The 17,421-nt window shown below is 39.9% G+C and overlaps 1 protein-coding gene across 18 annotated transcripts in view; it reads left to right on the plus strand.

The window, feature by feature from the left end:
• Positions 1–17,421, plus strand: part of LOC110953910 (membrane cofactor protein-like) — a 29,406-nt gene that overhangs the window by 2,704 nt on the left and 9,281 nt on the right. For 7 of the 18 annotated variants that reach the window (XM_051949175.1, XM_051949177.1, XM_051949178.1 and 4 more), the window contains exons 1-7: positions 12,712–12,855; positions 13,719–13,811; positions 13,976–14,164; positions 14,399–14,498; positions 14,712–14,785; positions 14,882–15,061; positions 15,164–15,343. In XM_051949175.1, coding sequence (XP_051805135.1) covers positions 13,760–13,811; positions 13,976–14,164; positions 14,399–14,498; positions 14,712–14,785; positions 14,882–15,061; positions 15,164–15,343 — 775 coding nt within the window. In that variant the 5' untranslated portion in view covers positions 12,712–12,855; positions 13,719–13,759. Of the gene's footprint in view, positions 1–6,391; positions 6,572–12,711; positions 12,856–13,718; positions 13,812–13,975; positions 14,165–14,398; positions 14,499–14,711; positions 14,786–14,881; positions 15,062–15,163; positions 15,344–17,421 lie in introns of those variants that run through there. The other 11 variants (XM_051949185.1, XM_051949192.1, XM_051949188.1 and 8 more) reach the window with 6 other exon arrangements.

The following is a 17,421-nucleotide window of genomic DNA, read 5'->3' on the forward strand; positions in this document are numbered from 1 at the left end:
TGCTTAAAACCGTCCTCATGTCATTTCGATAGTCCAGAAGATCATCCATCAATGAGCGGGGGGGACGCAGAGGAAAACAATCAGAGTTTGACCTAACAAAACTTCTCACTTGCAAAAATCTGAAGAAATGTGATTTGGGAATCTTGAATTTGTCCACTAGCTGTTCAAAGGAACCAAAAGTATCATTTATATAAAGATCATATAAGGAATGTATTCCATTCTGATCCCAGATGTTAAAGACCTCATCTATCATTGAGGGAATAAACATATGATTGTAAGAAACAGGTGCCATGAACGATAATTTGTTAAGTATAAAAGACCGTCTACACTGATTCCAGATTTTAACTGTGTGAATAACAACAGGGTTAGAAGAATATGAAGAAATGGGCTGTTTAAAAGGCAATTCGGAGCAGAGCAGCGCAGCAGGAGAGCTTGAGTTTATTGAGGCTTTCTCCAAAGATACCCAACTTGGTACAGCATTATCTCTTCTTAACCAATACAGCGCTGCTCTGCTGTTAACCGCCCAATAGTAATACATGAAGTTGGGAAGCGACATACCACCCAACCCACAAGGCAACTGCAATATCCTGCTGCCTATTCTTGGATGCTTTTTATTCCATATGAAAGAAGATATCTGGCTGCCCAGTTTAGAAAAGAAGGATTTTGAGAGAAAAATAGGTAAACTTTGGAACAGATAGAGAAATTTGGGTAAAATTATCATTTTGACGGAATTAATTCTCCCTCCCAGGGAATGGGGCAGTAATTCCCAACGAGCTATGTCCTTTCTAAGATTTGATAGTAAGGGTGAATAGTTTGCTTGGTATAGATCTTTATAGCTGCGTGTCACCCAAATGCCTAGATATTTAAATTTTTTAGAGTTGAGCTTAAAGGGAATTGAAACAGAAGAATTTGATTCCAGAGATGTCAATGGCATCATCTCACTTTTCTGAAGGTTGATTTTATACCCAGATATCCTTCCAAACTTGCCAAGCAACTCCAACAATGCAGGAATACTAGCCGAAGGATTCGAAAGAAACAAAAGTGCATCATCAGCATAAAGAGAGATTTTATGCTCCGAGCCCGCACGTTTTTATTCCCTGTATATTCTGTTTTTGCCGTATGGCTATAGCCAAAGGTTCGATTGCAACCACGAACAAAAGCGGCGAGAGGGGGCATCCCTGCCTTGTACCTCGTTGTAGCTGAAAGAAAGATGAGATACTATTGTTGGTATGGATGGCTGCCAATGGGGAGGAATAAAGCAGTTTTATCCATGATAGGAACTTCGGTCCAAATTGAAATGTTTCTAAGACTTTGAAAAGAAATTTCCACTCCACCCGGTCAAAAGCTTTTTCAGCGTCTAAAGATATTATAATTTCCTCATCTTGTTGACCGGGTGGAGTGGAAGTGTATAAAATATTAAATAATCGCCGGATATTAAAAAAGGATTGTCGATTTTTTACAAACCCGGTTTGATCGGGTGAAACAATAGTGGGAATCACCCCCTCCAGGCGCCCTGCTAAAACTTTTGCCAATATTTTAACATCTGTGTTTAGGAGTGACACTGGTCGATAGGAGCTGCATTCCAGGGGTTTTTTATCTTTTTTAAGTAATAAGGTAATAATAGCCTGACGCATGGAAAGTGGAAGCGTTGATGCGTTCAAAGATTCTGTAAAGACTGTCAACAACGTTGGTGCAAGAATATCTGAGAATTTTTTAAAGAAGTCAGTCGTAAAGCCATCTGGCCCCGGAGACTTGCCGTTTTGCATATCCTTAATTGCCAAGCTTATCTCAGCTGCCGAGATATCCCTCTCCAAGTCAGTAATCTGATTCGGGTTTACTACAGGGAGATTGAGATCTTTAAGGAAGCCTTCAAAATCTGATGCCTCTGTGGTAGAATCAGATGAGTACAATGCCTGGTAAAACTTTGTAAAACATGAACTAATTTCCTCATTGTCTGTGCATACAATGCCTTGATTGTTGTTAACTGCTGAGATGGTTTGATAGGCTGACCTCTGACGTAATTGGTGTGCAAGAAGATGCCCTGCTTTCTCCCCATGCTCCTAATATCCACATTTTGACTTGGAGATTAAATATTCGGCCTGCCGAGTACATAAAGTATTATATTCAGTTTGTAATAAGACACGTTTTTTAGCAAGTTCTGCAGAAGCAGTGTAGCAAAATTCTCTATCTAATAACAAAATTGCTTCGTTGAGTTGTTTCAATTGTTTAGAAGTTTCCCTCTTTTTATGAGCACTGTATGAAATTATTTGACCCCTTAAGTAAGCTTTTAGAGCTTCCCAAATACTACAAAATGACATACCTGGAGTTTGATTAACTTCTAAGAAATGTTTGATTTCTGCATTGATAAATCTAACAAAGTTTTCATCGGAAAGAAGCAAATTGTTAAAACGCCATGGACGAAAACCAAAGTGTGTGTCAGGAATAAACATTTTCATACAGAGAGGGGCGTGATCGGAGATAACAATGGTTCCATAGTCACACTCCTTCACCAAGTGTATAATGTTTTTGTTCATGAAAAAATAATCAATGCGAGAATATGTCATATGTACAGGGGAATAGAACGAATATGCCCTTGTAGAGGGATTACGGGCGCGCCAAACATCAACCACTCCATAAGTCTCCAAAAAAGACTTAATTGAATGAGCGGATTTGGTGAGGGTCACTTTACTAGTTACACTGCGATCCATAAATGAAAGCACACAGTTGACATCTCCGCCCAGTATAATACTATGCGTTGACATGTTTGATATCATTGAGAAAAGTGTACTAAAGAAATCAGAATCGTCCCAATTGGGTGCATAAACCGAGGCTAAAATGACAGGAAGTGTAAATAGCTTACCTACTACTATTACGAAGCGCCCCGCAGTGTCTGCCTTCACGTTAGATGCAGTGAACTGTACATGTCTGCCAACCATAATGGCTACTCCCCTAGATTTGCTTTGGAAATTTGATTGAAATATTTGACCAGACCACTTCTTACTCAGACTTGCACTATCTGCCGAGCACACATGTGTCTCCTGTAGAAAGGCTATGTCAGTATTAAGCTGTTTTAAATGCAACATAATTTTCTTATATTTCAAAGCATGGTTTAGTGATTTCACATTCCAACTTACACAGTTAACTGGCCACCCATGAGGGTGCTTAAGCACTCTAGTACTAGCCATTACCATTTTAAAGCATCTTGGATATTACAGAACAGCACAGACCAACATACACATGTGGACAAAATTGTTGGTACCCCTCAGTTAAAGAAGGAAAAACCCACAATTCTCACTGAAATCACTTGAAACTCACAAAAGTAACAATAAATAAAAATTTATTGAAAATTAAATAATCAAAAACAGTCATTACTTTTGAATTGTTGATTAACATAATTATTTAAAAAAACAAACTAATGAAACAGGCCTGGACAAAAATGATGGTACCTCTATAAAAGATTGAAAACTATTTGACCAGAGTGACATGATTAACTCAGGTGTGTCATTTAATTGACATCACAGGTGTTTCCAAACTCATAATCAGTCAGTCTGCCTATTTAAAGGGAGACAAGTAGTCACCCTGCTGTTTGGTGAAAAGGTGTGTACCACACTGAACATGGACAACAGAAAGCGAAGGAGAGAATTGTCCCAGGACATCCGAAAAAAAATTATAGACAAACATCTTAAAGGTAAAGGCTATAAGACCATCTCTAAACAGCTTGAAGTTCCTGTGACAACAGTGGCTCATATTATTCAGAAGTTCAAGACCCACGGGACAGTAGCCAACCTCCCTGGACGTGGCCGCAAGAGGAAAATTGATGACAAATTGAAGAGACGGATCGTTGGAATTGTATCCAAAGAGCCCAGAGCAACCTCCAAAGACATTAAAGGTGAACTCCAAGGCCAAGGTACATCAGTGTCAGATCACACCATTCGTCATTGTTTGAGCCAAAGTGGACTTCATGGGAGACGACCAAGGAGGACACCACTGCTGAAAAAAACTCATAAAAAAGCCAGACTGGAATTTGCAAAAATGCATGTTGACAAGCCACAAAGCTTCTGGGAGAATGTCCTTTGGACAGATGAGACCAAACTGGAGCTTTTTGGTAAGGCACATCAACTCTATGTTCATAGACTCAAAAACCAAGCATACGAAGAAAAGAACACTGTCCCTACGGTGAAACATGGAGGAGGCTCAGTAATGTTTTGGGGCTGCTTTGCTGCATCTGGCACAGGGTGTCTTGAAAGTGTGCAAGGTACGATGAAATCTGAAGACTATCAAGGCATTCTGGAGAGAAATGTGCTGCCGAGTGTCAGAAAGCTTGGTCTCAGTCGCAGGTCATGGGTCTTCCAACAGGACAACCATCCAAAACACACAGCCAAAAACACCCAAGAATGGCTGAGAGAAAAGCGTTGGACTATTCTAAAGTGGCCTTCTATGAGCCCAGATCTGAATCCCATTGAACATATGTGGAAGGAGCTGAAACATGCCATTTGGAGAAGACACCCATCAAACCTGAGACAACTGGAGCTGTTTGCTCATGAGGAGTGGGCCAAAATACCTGTTGACAGCTGCAGAACGCTCATTGACAAATACAGAAATCGTTTAATTGCAGTGATTGCCTCAAAAGGTTGTGCAACAAAATATTAAGTTATGGGTACCATCATTTTTGTCCAGCCCTATTTCATTAGTTTGTTTTTTTAAATAATTATGTTAATCAACAATTCAAAAGTGATGGCTGATTTTGATTATTTAATTTTCAAATTTTTTTATTTATTGTTACTTTTGTGAGTTTCAAGTGATTTCAGTGAGAATTGTGGGTTTTTCCTTCTTTAACTGAGGGGTACCAACAATTTTGTCCACGTGTGTAGCTACACCCATGTAAACATTATAAAAGTTATACAGCAGTAAAGATCCGGTATAGCTAACCCTTTCTCCTATTTGAACCAGGAGATATACAACAAAACAAAACCATTCTAACCAAAAAATCCACACATTACTGTGCTTATAGAGAGAAATACTGCTTTGACTACTTGGGCTCCCGATTACGCCCCACACATAGATTAACATTACACCAAGATAACTGACATGAGCATATTAAGCTGGTACAACCAAAAGGAAATAGTTATATAATGGACACACCTCTTGTGCTGCAGTCCAATAGAAGGGAGCCTGGATGACAACACTGTACTATTATTATCCAATTTAGTCCCTGCTCACGGTTCGTCCCCAGGTCTTGGAAGGATTTTATCTTTCACGTATGCCATGGCAATATCAGGATCGACGAACATCACGTCTTCCTCTCCATGTGTGATACGGAGCCTTGCCGGATAAAGTAATCCGTAGCGTACGCCTGGTCGGTCTCGAAGTAGCCTCCTGACACCCGTGAATTCAGCTCGAGCTTTGGCCACAGATGTAGTGAAGTCGGGGGCAATTGTGATCGGTGTATTCTTGAAGTGCAGAGGGCCACGAGTACGCGCACGACGTAATACCTCCACACAGTCTTGGTAATAATGTAACTTAGCCACAATCACTCATGGTCGTCCTCCTGGTTTCTTTTGGCCAGGTGAGCGATGTGAGCGATCCACAAGCGGCTCCTTCTCCAGCTCTAACACGTCTTTTAGCATGTTAGCCACTGCTAGTGTTGAACTGGATTCGGTCTCGGGCACTCCCAGTATGCGCAGATTACATCTCCTCATTCGGCCCTCCATGTCTTCATTTTTCTCCTTCAGCGACTTCACCTCAGTTTTCAGCTCGGCCACTGTATCCCGTAAAGCGACGATCTCGTCAGACCAAGTGGAGAGGCCATTTTCCATATCGACAACTTTGACTCGTACTTGGTCCATGTCTGCACGAAGCGCGGTGGTGTTATTGAATAATGCCGTCTTCACAGACTGTATCTCCAACTTAAGAGTACCAAAATCTTCCGCAAGGGCCTCTTTAATCTCCTTCTTTATCACCGACGAAATGTCAGCTTTTAGCTCCCGAAGAACCTCTGCCTTCAGATCCACCATTGTGTCAGGTTTGCTATGCTTTGGCGAAGGGGGGGCCGACTCATTCGTCTGGGTCTTGGAGGAACTCTGGTCCGAGGCTGAGTTGGGCCTACTTCCGTGTGGTCCGCTGTACTTATATTTCCGAAGATTTGCAGCCATTACAATATTATTGGGACGTTAAAATGTTTCGTGTTCGTAACAGAGCCAAATACGCTGAAAGTTCAACAAAATACGTTAAGAAAAAAGCTCAAATTGGGAGGCTTGTCGGGAGCCCTCGTTACACACGTCTTACTCTGTCGCCGCCATTTTTCTCTCCCATATCACCAACTTTCTTAGTTCTTTACCATGTCATCTCAGCTTTGATTAATATGTCTATTTTCAAATTTCTTTGCCTGCAGGGGTTGAATGTAAAGATCCCAGGATTGAAAATGGTATGTGGAAAGAAGGTGCTCGACCTCCATACAGGCACGGCAGTGCAGTGACACTCCAGTGCAATTCTGGATACATTATGAAAGGAGCATCTATCCAGACATGTGGCATAAATAGTCTGTGGTCTCCTGGACTTCCACAATGTACACGTAAGTCATATATGAAAATGGTTGCTTACATTTAATAAATTTCATCAGATGACAGTATATACAATGCCGATAAAACTATTCACCCCTCTTGGATGTTTCACCCTTTTATTGTTTTCTACATAAAATCATGGTCAATATAATTAGGCTTTTTAGGCAAACATTTGCTTTAATATCAAAGTGACAACAGATTTTTATACAATCATGTCAACTAGTTAAAAATGTTTAAGGTAAATTAAATGATTGCACACATTTTTACTTCATTCAGGTCAGTATTTAGTAGATGCACTTTTGGCTGCAATCTCAGCTCTGAGTCTGTGTGGAAATGTCTCAGTCAGCCATACACATCTGGACACTGCAATTCTTCTCCATTCTTCCTTGTAAAACAGCTCAAGCTCTGTCAGGTAACTCGGGGATGGTCAGTGAACAGCACTTTTCAAGTCCAGGCACAAGTTTTCAACTGGATTGATATCTGGGCTTTGACTTGGCCGCTCCTGAACATTCACCTTTTTGTCTTTAAATCATTTCTGTGTAGCTTTTGCTGCACACTTCTGGTTGTTGTCTTGCTGGACAATAATCTTCTCCTGAATCATAGTTGTCTTGCAGACTGAGTCAGATTATCCTCCAGGATTTGGTGATATTTTTCAGCATTCATGTCCTCCTCCTTTACAAGCCTTCCAGGGCCTGCTAGCGAGAAGCATCCCCACATCATGATGCTGCCACCACCATGCTTCACAGTGGAAATGATGTGTTTGTTGTGATGTCTAGTGTTTGGTGTTTGTGAAACATTGCATCTAGTCTGATGGCCAAAATGCTCAGTTTTTGTTTCACCAGATGGAAGGGCCTTCTTCAAATTGACCTTGGAGTCTCCCACATGCCTTTGGGTGAATTCCAGGCGAGATTTCATGTGAGCTTTTTTTCAGCAGTGGCTTTTTCTTTGCCACTCTTCCACAAACTTTGACTGGTGAAGAACCTGAGCAACAGTTGTATGTACAGTCTCCCATCGGAGCCACTGAAGCTTTTAACTCCTACAGAGTGGTCGTAGGTGTCTTGGTGGCCTCCCTCACCAGCACTGCAGATTAGCTTGTCATGTACAGTCTGTATGATTAGATACAAATGCTGGTGCTTGGTTGAGGTTAATTTGTCATAATTTCTGCAACTCATCTACTTTACTTATTTCAAGTTTTCATTGCAGCTCAAGACTGTTCCAGAACTAATGGAGGACCCAACATGGATTTGAAGGACAAGGACATTCTTTCACAAACATTCCCAGATGGGAACGAAGTCTCTTTTGCACGTGACGTGGGCTACATGTCTGTAGGAGGATCTGCAGCCGTCACTTGTACTGAATTGCCCAGAGGAAAAGAAAATTCAAAAAGAGATCTCAAAAATGTCTCATTTACTTCTCCTAGACAACTTTGAGATCTGCGTGACACCAAACTGAGACTAAGGCTTATTTCTCCTGTGTCTCATTTTTTTCTCCTGAGCAATAAGATGCACTAAATCTCAGTTTAGTCTCCTTTAAAGTTTCAGAAGAGATCTCAACAAGCTCTCATATAATTCTCAGAGTTTCTCAACTTTTGTGTCTCTTTGTGATCTCAGGCAGAGAAATCAGAGAGCTCTCTCTAAGAACTCAATCTATTCTCATCCCAGCTTCAGTTCATGCATCTCATACTAAGCTCAGAGAGAACAAATGAAGAGATGTCCACAAGCGCTCATTGAATTCTCAGACTCAGATCAAGGTTTTGGTTGTTTTTAATCATCTAGCATGTTGACTTTATTGTAATCCACATGATATTTTTTTTAAATTAATTAATAAAGATTCAGATGACTTTATTCATCCCAAAAGGTAAATTCATTTGTCTGTCAGCTCATCTGCTATTTGCTATAGAATTATAAAGCCTGATCGCTGTGGGTACAAAGATCTTCTACACACGTGGACAAAATTGTTGGTACCCCTCAGTTAAAGAAGGAAAAACCCACAATTCTCACTGAAATCACTTGAAACTCACAAAAGTAACAATAAATAAAAATTTATTGAAAATTAAATAATCAAAAACAGCCATTACTTTTGAATTGTTGATTAACATAATTATTTAAAAAAACAAACTAATGAAACAGGCCTGGACAAAAATGATGGTACCTCTATAAAAGATTGAAAACTATTTGACCAGAGTGACATGATTAACTCAGGTGTGTCATTTAATTGACATCACAGGTGTTTCCAAACTCATAATCAGTCAGTCTGCCTATTTAAAGGGAGACAAGTAGTCACCCTGCTGTTTGGTGAAAAGGTGTGTACCACACTGAACATGGACAACAGAAAGCGAAGGAGAGAATTGTCCCAGGACATCCGAAAAAAAATTATAGACAAACATCTTAAAGGTAAAGGCTATAAGACCATCTCTAAACAGCTTGAAGTTCCTGTGACAACAGTGGCTCATATTATTCAGAAGTTCAAGACCCACGGGACAGTAGCCAACCTCCCTGGACGTGGCCGCAAGAGGAAAATTGATGACAAATTGAAGAGACGGATCGTTGGAATTGTATCCAAAGAGCCCAGAGCAACCTCCAAAGAAATTAAAGGTGAACTCCAAGGCCAAGGTACATCAGTGTCAGATCGCACCATTCGTCGTTGTTTGAGCCAAAGTGGACTTCATGGGAGACGACCAAGGAGGACACCACTGCTGAAAAAACTCATAAAAAAGCCAGACTGGAATTTGCAAAAATGCATGTTGACAAGCCACAAAGCTTCTGGGAGAATGTCCTTTGGACAGATGAGACCAAACTGGAGCTTTTTGGTAAGGCACATCAACTCTATGTTCATAGACTCAAAAACCAAGCATACGAAGAAAAGAACACTGTCCCTACGGTGAAACATGGAGGAGGCTCAGTAATGTTTTGGGGCTGCTTTGCTGCATCTGGCACAGGGTGTCTTGAAAGTGTGCAAGGTACGATGAAATCTGAAGACTATCAAGGCATTCTGGAGAGAAATGTGCTGCCGAGTGTCAGAAAGCTTGGTCTCAGTCGCAGGTCATGGGTCTTCCAACAGGACAACCATCCAAAACACACAGCCAAAAACACCCAAGAATGGCTGAGAGAAAAGCGTTGGACTATTCTAAAGTGGCCTTCTATGAGCCCAGATCTGAATCCCATTGAACATATGTGGAAGGAGCTGAAACATGCCATTTGGAGAAGACACCCATCAAACCTGAGACAACTGGAGCTGTTTGCTCATGAGGAGTGGGCCAAAATACCTGTTGACAGCTGCAGAACGCTCATTGACAAATACAGAAATCGTTTAATTGCAGTGATTGCCTCAAAAGGTTGTGCAACAAAATATTAAGTTATGGGTACCATCATTTTTGTCCAGCCCTATTTCATTAGTTTGTTTTTTTTAAATAATTATGTTAATCAACAATTCAAAAGTGATGGCTGATTTTGATTATTTAATTTTCAATAAATTTTTATTTATTGTTACTTTTGTGAGTTTCAAGTGATTTCAGTGAGAATTGTGGGTTTTTCCTTCTTTAACTGAGGGGTACCAACAATTTTGTCCACGTGTGTATATCTCTCCGTCCTACAGTCCAGAGAGAGGCCCATCACGATATTATGAGTGGATGATCCGTGGTGTTTAGAATGATAAATCCAGTCAAGTGGGAGGAGAGGGTGACATGATTGAAGTCACCATATATTATTATAAGTGCCTCAAGATGTTTGGGCTGCATCCTGGCAACTTCTTATTTGTTGCAGCATTTGTAAGGTGTGTGTGTGTGTGCAGATTAATATATGCATAGGGTGGCATAGCTCAGTGGGTAGAGTGGCTGTCTCACACCCAGAAGGCTGGGGCTCGACTCCGAGTCTGTTGTGCTGTTGTGGAGGTGTGAGTGAGTCTCACACATTGCTCCACTATTCATTTTCTTTTCCAGAGGAGAAATAAAGGAGCCATTAAACACACTGTATTGAGATTAGCAAGGTATCTCCCACAAGTCTCAAGTATGACTCCCTCTAATTATCCTGTCTCACCTATTTCTCCTAGTGAATTTTAGGAGAACCATATGAGAAACCTTTAGACAAAATAGAAACTAAAATGAGGCTGACATGAGAATCTCAAATTTGTCTCCTGAGCTGTAGAAGAGCAAGCTTTGAGCAGTAAAATTTTCCTCTGGGTGGAGTCCTGTGTAGCTCAAATGCATTAGTGAATCTTCTTTTCCTTTTGGCTTTTCCCTTCAGGGGTCGCCACAGCGAATCAATTTCCTCTATCTAACCCTGTCTTCTGCATCTTCTTTTCTCACACCAACTACTTTCATGTCCTCTTTAACCACATCCATAAACCTCCTCTTTGGTCTTCCTCTTGGCCTCCTGCCTGGCAGTGGGAATCTCAGCATCCTTCTACCAATATATTCATTCTCTCTCCTCTGGACATGTCCGAACCATCTCAGTCTGGCCTCTCTGACTTTATCTCCAAAGCCTCTAACATGTGCTGTCCCTCTGATGTACTCATTCCCGATCCTATCCATCCTGGTCACTCCCAAAGAGAACCTCAACATTTTCAGTTCTTCAGCATTAGTTAATATTATCTGTTAATTTTCCATTCAAATTCCTAATAGCAGCAGTATTTCAGAGCTAGCTTAAGCTGGTACTATTCTCAAATTTAGAACCATCTAACAAATAATGTGTTTAATGGATGTTTCCATTCTAATACATGCCATTTGGATTTTGCAGTGTTGACCTGTGAGCCACCACCTGTTTTTGCAAATGGCACTTTCAGTCCAAACAAACAATTTTATGAATGTAGAGATGCTGCACAGTACAACTGTAAAAATGATTGATGACAAAATCTTTATCATGTTCTGATGATGGAACATTCCAGTCTGGTTCTCCAATATGTTTTTGTGTTTTAATTTTGAAACTTAAGTCACAAAGAAAAATAACTGTATTCTTACATGTTTTCCAATTTCTTTGCCTGCAGGGGTTGAATGTAAAGATCCCAGGATTGAAAATGGTGACTGGGTGGAGGGTTCTTGACCTCCATACAGATGCTGATGCAGATCTGCCATACCGGATACATGATGAGATGAGAACCTACCCAGACATGTGACATTAATTGCTGGTGGTCACTTGGACTTTAAAAATGAGGATTGTACATGACAATTAAAATCATGACTTGATGTCTGGAATAAGATGGAAAATAATCTAAGGCTTAACTCATTGTTATCCTTAGAGCAATTTCAATTTTTCAACTTTGTCTTGCTGTATCTCTTGCTCTTCTAGTTTTAGTTGCTTTGCACTTTGAATTTTTAGAAAGCCGAAACAAAATGAAAGGAGGATGTGAAGAATCTGTATGTTTTTGGTCACGCCCTCACGCAGGGTGGGAAAATAAACAATTCTTGTAAAGACCAGTAACTCAGTGCTCTGCAGGAAGGTCACTTCCTCTTATTGACCCACCCTGGGTTGAGTCCATTACATCATACTCAAGAATGCCTTGTTTGATGTTCTGCATTGTTACCACTGAAATGTTGTGTTTTGTGAACAATCATAAGCAGACACAATTTACAGAGGAGGACAAAGTCTTTCGGGAAAATGAAGGGAATAGTTTTTGCATTCCACTTTTAAGATGTCACAACAGTAATGCTATATGCATAATCAGAGTAGTTGTGTGTCATCTCAAGTTTTCTATGGGATGTTTGGGTCAGCTATTGCCATACTGACCCTATATATGTGAGGAAGGGGACTCCAGAATATGGATCATAGGGGCTAGATGTACTAGATAGATAGATAGATAGATAACTGAAACGTACTTAAGGAAATATAATTATTTGCAATACGTAATTTGCAAAATGTACAGTATTGTAAATACACAGTATGCAAAACTGTGGAAATCCATAATGCAAAAAATATACCTTGTATAAAACAATATAAATATGTAAATCATGGTATAGCATCTATCTATCTATCTATCTATCTATCTATCTATCTATCTATCTATCTATCTATCTATCTATCTATCTATCTATCTATCTATCTATCTATCTATCTATCTTTATTTATTTATTTATTTATTTATTTATTTATTTATTTATTTGCCACATAAAACGTTTTCTGGGAACCCACGTGATCCGTGATTTCCGGTATTCGTTGTGTTGTATTGTGGGCGATGACGCATGCGTCACTTGGCACCGCCTATGTCCGGGAAGAAGTCGCCGCAACCGTCAACACAATCCCCAGCTGCCGTTGTGGAGGAAGCTCTCACCGTTGGGAGTATTACCGTTCAGTTGAGCAGCTGGGTAAGTTTAACCCTTTTTTTGATTTAAGTGGAAACAGAGCAGCTATTCGGCATTAACGGGACTTAACAGCGTATCGAGTGGGGTTAACTTTCATTTTTGGTGCGTTAGCTACCTATGGTCTAGCTCGCCCAGCCTAGTACACTTTATCGAATTTAGCAAATTAATATCAGGAAATTCCGACAGTCAGATAAACGCCGTATCAAGTCCATTCACCCTGATGATCTAGTGGTAATTTAGACATAAGTCCTCTCTGAGTTGTTTTCGATTTAGTGAGTATTTCACGCCGTTATTACTGTAACGCGTAACCGCCCACAGTGTGTTCAGGTGGAGAATACGGAGAGCAACATGGATGACTTGCCAGTATTGCAGACAGGAATTTTATTTCTGTATTAGCAGCTTCGTACTTCTGTTTTTCATAACGTACGCCCAATTACTTATGAAATATATCATGGTATTTATTAAAGAAGTAGCTCGATAAGATTACCCAGACGAGCAGAGTCACGTTAGTGTGCTAAAACAGACAGATTTTGAATTGAGTTTGGTGTGTTAAAGCCCGTAAAAACGCGATTTGCTTACAAAGATTAGCCTTTGACCAATATACAAACTCTCGAATCGAGCTATTTATGTTTATTTCTATTAATAAGCATTCCAGCCTGAACTACATCTGCTTAGTATTGCATTTTTTTTTAGGTCAGGCAAGTATAGTAACTCAAATGATAATCGCATGTTTTCATGAGCTACAGGTCTTCTAGCTAATGTCTTCCACAGTGACAAACTTACGTGAATGGGGTCCTAGCTAGTATTACCATCCTAACTGAGTTAAATGTCTGTATGTTTGATTCACATTGATTTTGTCTTACGAGTAAGAGCTGACTGGCTTGAATCAGACTGAACAGAGTCAGTCATGGTTGCCTCTACTCTCCTCCTCCTGAGCCTTGGCCTTCTAACTGCTCAAGGTGAGTGCAGTGTGGATAAGCCTGTGATGTGTTATTATATACACAAACTAAGGTGTTTGGTTTTAGGTTAACTTTGCCTCAGTTACTATACACTTCCTCCTCTGTCACATTGATCCTCTCCATCTCTGTCTTTAATCTCTCTCTTTAATTTTCTTTTATTATAGCTCAAAATTGTTCCAAGCCTGTTGGAGGACCCAACATGGATTTGAGTGACAACGACATTCTTTTAAACACATTCCCAGATGGACACAAAGCTTATTTTCGCTGTGATGTGGGCTACACTTCTGCAGGAGGGTCTAAAGTCATCATTTGTTCAGCTGGGATTTGGAGTCCTGTGCTGCTTAAATGCGAGAGTGAATATTGTCACTTTATTTTACATTTAAATTTCCAATAGCAGCAGTATTTCACGCCTAGTTCAAGCTGGTAATATTCTCAAGTTTGGAGAATGTATTTTACTTAAAAATGCTGTTAATGATAAATGTTGTTTTTGATTATATGTGGTGACAAGACTGTTCACTTAGTTGTACATAACATTGTCCAGTAATTTGTAAGAAGGGAACCTAATTGTCAGAGTTTCCTTGTTTCAGGAAAGAACTGTGGCTCAGCTGGAGTAGTGGATAATGGAGAGATTGACTACCCTAATGGAGCACTGTTTAGTGACAAAGCTGTGATCACTTGTAATGAAGGGTTTGTATGAAATAATTCATGTCCTGAGGTTTAATCTTTATACACTAAATGAGAGTCACATATTTAAACAAAAATCTTGTCTCCCATAATATTTCCATATAAAAATAAACAAAAATGATTTAATTTGAAGTGGATGTTCAGTAGGGATTGCGTAGTATTCAATGTTGTCAAGTGATATGGAATTATTAAGTATTTTTTTCTCCTCTTAACTAGTTATATATTGGTTGGTAAGAGAGAGATCACCTGTGGAGACCAAGGTTGGATGGACAGGTTACCTGTATGTGAAGGTTGGTAATCTTTGTGTGTTCATACATGGCTTATACATACATAATTAAATGGGCACTGTCTGTTTTTATTTTAATGCATGTTTTTTTTTCCTGCAGTGTTGAAATGTGATCCTCCAGCTGACATTGCGGATGGCAAATTCAGTCCAAACAAAGAGTCCTATGAATACCGTGAAGTTGTACAGTACAGCTGTAGAAATGACTATACGCTCCATGGATCAAAATCATTATCATGTTCTGAGAATGGAACATTCACACCTGCTCCTCCAACATGTACCAGTAAGCTTTTTAAATTATTTTTCCATCCCAACTTTCGTAGTTCTTTACCATGTCATCTCAGCTTTGATTAATATGTCTAATTTCAAATTTCTTTGCCTGCAGAGGTTGAATGTAAAGATCCTAAGATTGAAAATGGCATGTGGAAAGAAGGTGCTCGACCTCCATACAGGCACGGCAGTGCAGTGACACTCCAGTGCAATTCTGGATACATTATGAAAGGAGCACCTTACCTGACATGTGACATAAATAGTCTGTGGTCTCCTGGACTTCCACAATGTACACGTAAGTCATATATGAAAATGGTTGCTTACATTTAATGAATTTCATCAGATGACAGTATATACAATGCCGATAAAACTATTCACCCCTCTTGGATGTTTCACCCTTTTATTGTTTTCTACATAAAATCATGGTCAATATAATTAGGCTTTTTAGGCAAACATTTGCTTTAATATCAAAGTGACAACAGATTTTTATACAATCATGTCAACTAGTTAAAAATGTTTAAGGTAAATTAAATGATTGCACACATTTTTACTTCATTCAGGTCAGTATTTAGTAGATGCACTTTTGGCTGCAATCTCAGCTCTGAGTCTGTGTGGAAATGTCTCAGTCAGCCATACACATCTGGACACTGCAATTCTTCTCCATTCTTCCTTGTAAAACAGCTCAAGCTCTGTCAGGTAACTCGGGGATGGTCAGTGAACAGCACTTTTCAAGTCCAGGCACAAGTTTTCAACTGGATTGATATCTGGGCTTTGACTTGGCCGCTCCTGAACATTCACCTTTTTGTCTTTAAATCATTTCTGTGTAGCTTTTGCTGCACACTTCTGGTTGTTGTCTTGCTGGACAATAATCTTCTCCTGAATCATAGTTGTCTTGCAGACTGAGTCAGATTATCCTCCAGGATTTGATGATATTTTTCAGCATTCATGTCCTCCTCCTTTACAAGCCTTCCAGGGCCTGCTAGCGAGAAGCATCCCCACATCATGATGCTGCCACCACCATGCTTCACAGTGGAGATGATGTGTTTGTTGTGATGTCCAGTGTTTGGTGTTTGTGAAACATTGCATCTAGTCTGATGGCCAAAATGCTCAGTTTTTGTCTCACCAGATGGAAGGGCCTTCTTCAAGTTGACCTTGGAGTCTCCCACATGCCTTTGGGTGAATTCCAGGCGAGATTTCACGTGAGCTTTTTTTCAGCAGTGGCTTTTTCTTTGCCACTCTTCCACAAACTTTGACTGGTGAAGAACCTGAGCAACAGTTGTATGTACAGTCTCCCATCGGAGCCACTGAAGCTTTTAACTCCTACAGAGTGGTCGTAGGTGTCTTGGTGGCCTCCCTCACCAGTCTTCTTCCGACCCATTCATTCAGTTTGGGAATAGGGCTAGCTCTAGGCAGATTTAAACAAGTGTTATACTCCTTCCATTTCTTAATCATTGTTTTAGCTGAACTTCGTGGATCCAGTGTGTTGGAAATCTTTTTGTAGCCATCTCCTGACTTTCCAGTGATCTTTTGTCTGAGTTGCTTGGAGTGTTGTTTGGTCTTCATGTTGCAAGTGTAGCAGCAACACTGATGAACCAGAGACGGGACCTTCCAGATAAGTGTTTCTATACTACATTGACTTGACACCCATTACCAGCACTCAGGTGATGTCCATTTCACTAATTGTGACACTGCTTGCATCACCTAGCCGGACAAATGTTGAATTGGTTCAGTCACTTTAAAGGGGGTGACATGACTTTGTAATAATCTGTTTTCATTTTGATAATAAAGAGTTTTTTTTGGCAAATTCTTGTCAGAAAAAGTCATATTATATTGACCATAATTTCACGTATAAAAGCGACAAAAGGGTGAAACATCCACAGGAAGAGAATACTTTTTTTAGCGACGTAGTTTTGCGTATTTGTGCTTTCTTATTTAGATTAAAGTAGAGTTTTTATTCGACCACGCTGGCCTACTCCTTTTTTAAAATAATTACAGATGGCTGTTGTACCGAGAAATCTGTGTGTCTAATATGTTTATTTTTCTGTATATTCTAGTGCAGAACAAAGTCATTGTTGCAATGTTGCCTTGCAGGAAATTGCAACTTTTAGTGTAACACGGTCTTAAACAATGTCCCATCTGTTTTAAAAACCTTAAGATTTTAACATGTTCAAATTAAAGGTACAGTCAGCAATTCTAACCTAATACTTTTTGTCAAATTCAGTGACTATCTTGTTCACAAGAGGGAACCAAACAGTAGCTTCAACCAATCTATGCAGCAATTTTTCAGTATTTCTTGTGCACGTTCAAGCTTGTGCAAATGACTTAGGGACAGGGAGAGAAAGAGTCCAGTGGGAGTGAGCCGGTGAATCTGGC

The sequence above is a fragment of the Acanthochromis polyacanthus genome, chromosome 6 (assembly GCF_021347895.1).
Source record: "Acanthochromis polyacanthus isolate Apoly-LR-REF ecotype Palm Island chromosome 6, KAUST_Apoly_ChrSc, whole genome shotgun sequence".
Lineage (NCBI taxonomy): Eukaryota > Metazoa > Chordata > Actinopteri > Pomacentridae > Acanthochromis > Acanthochromis polyacanthus.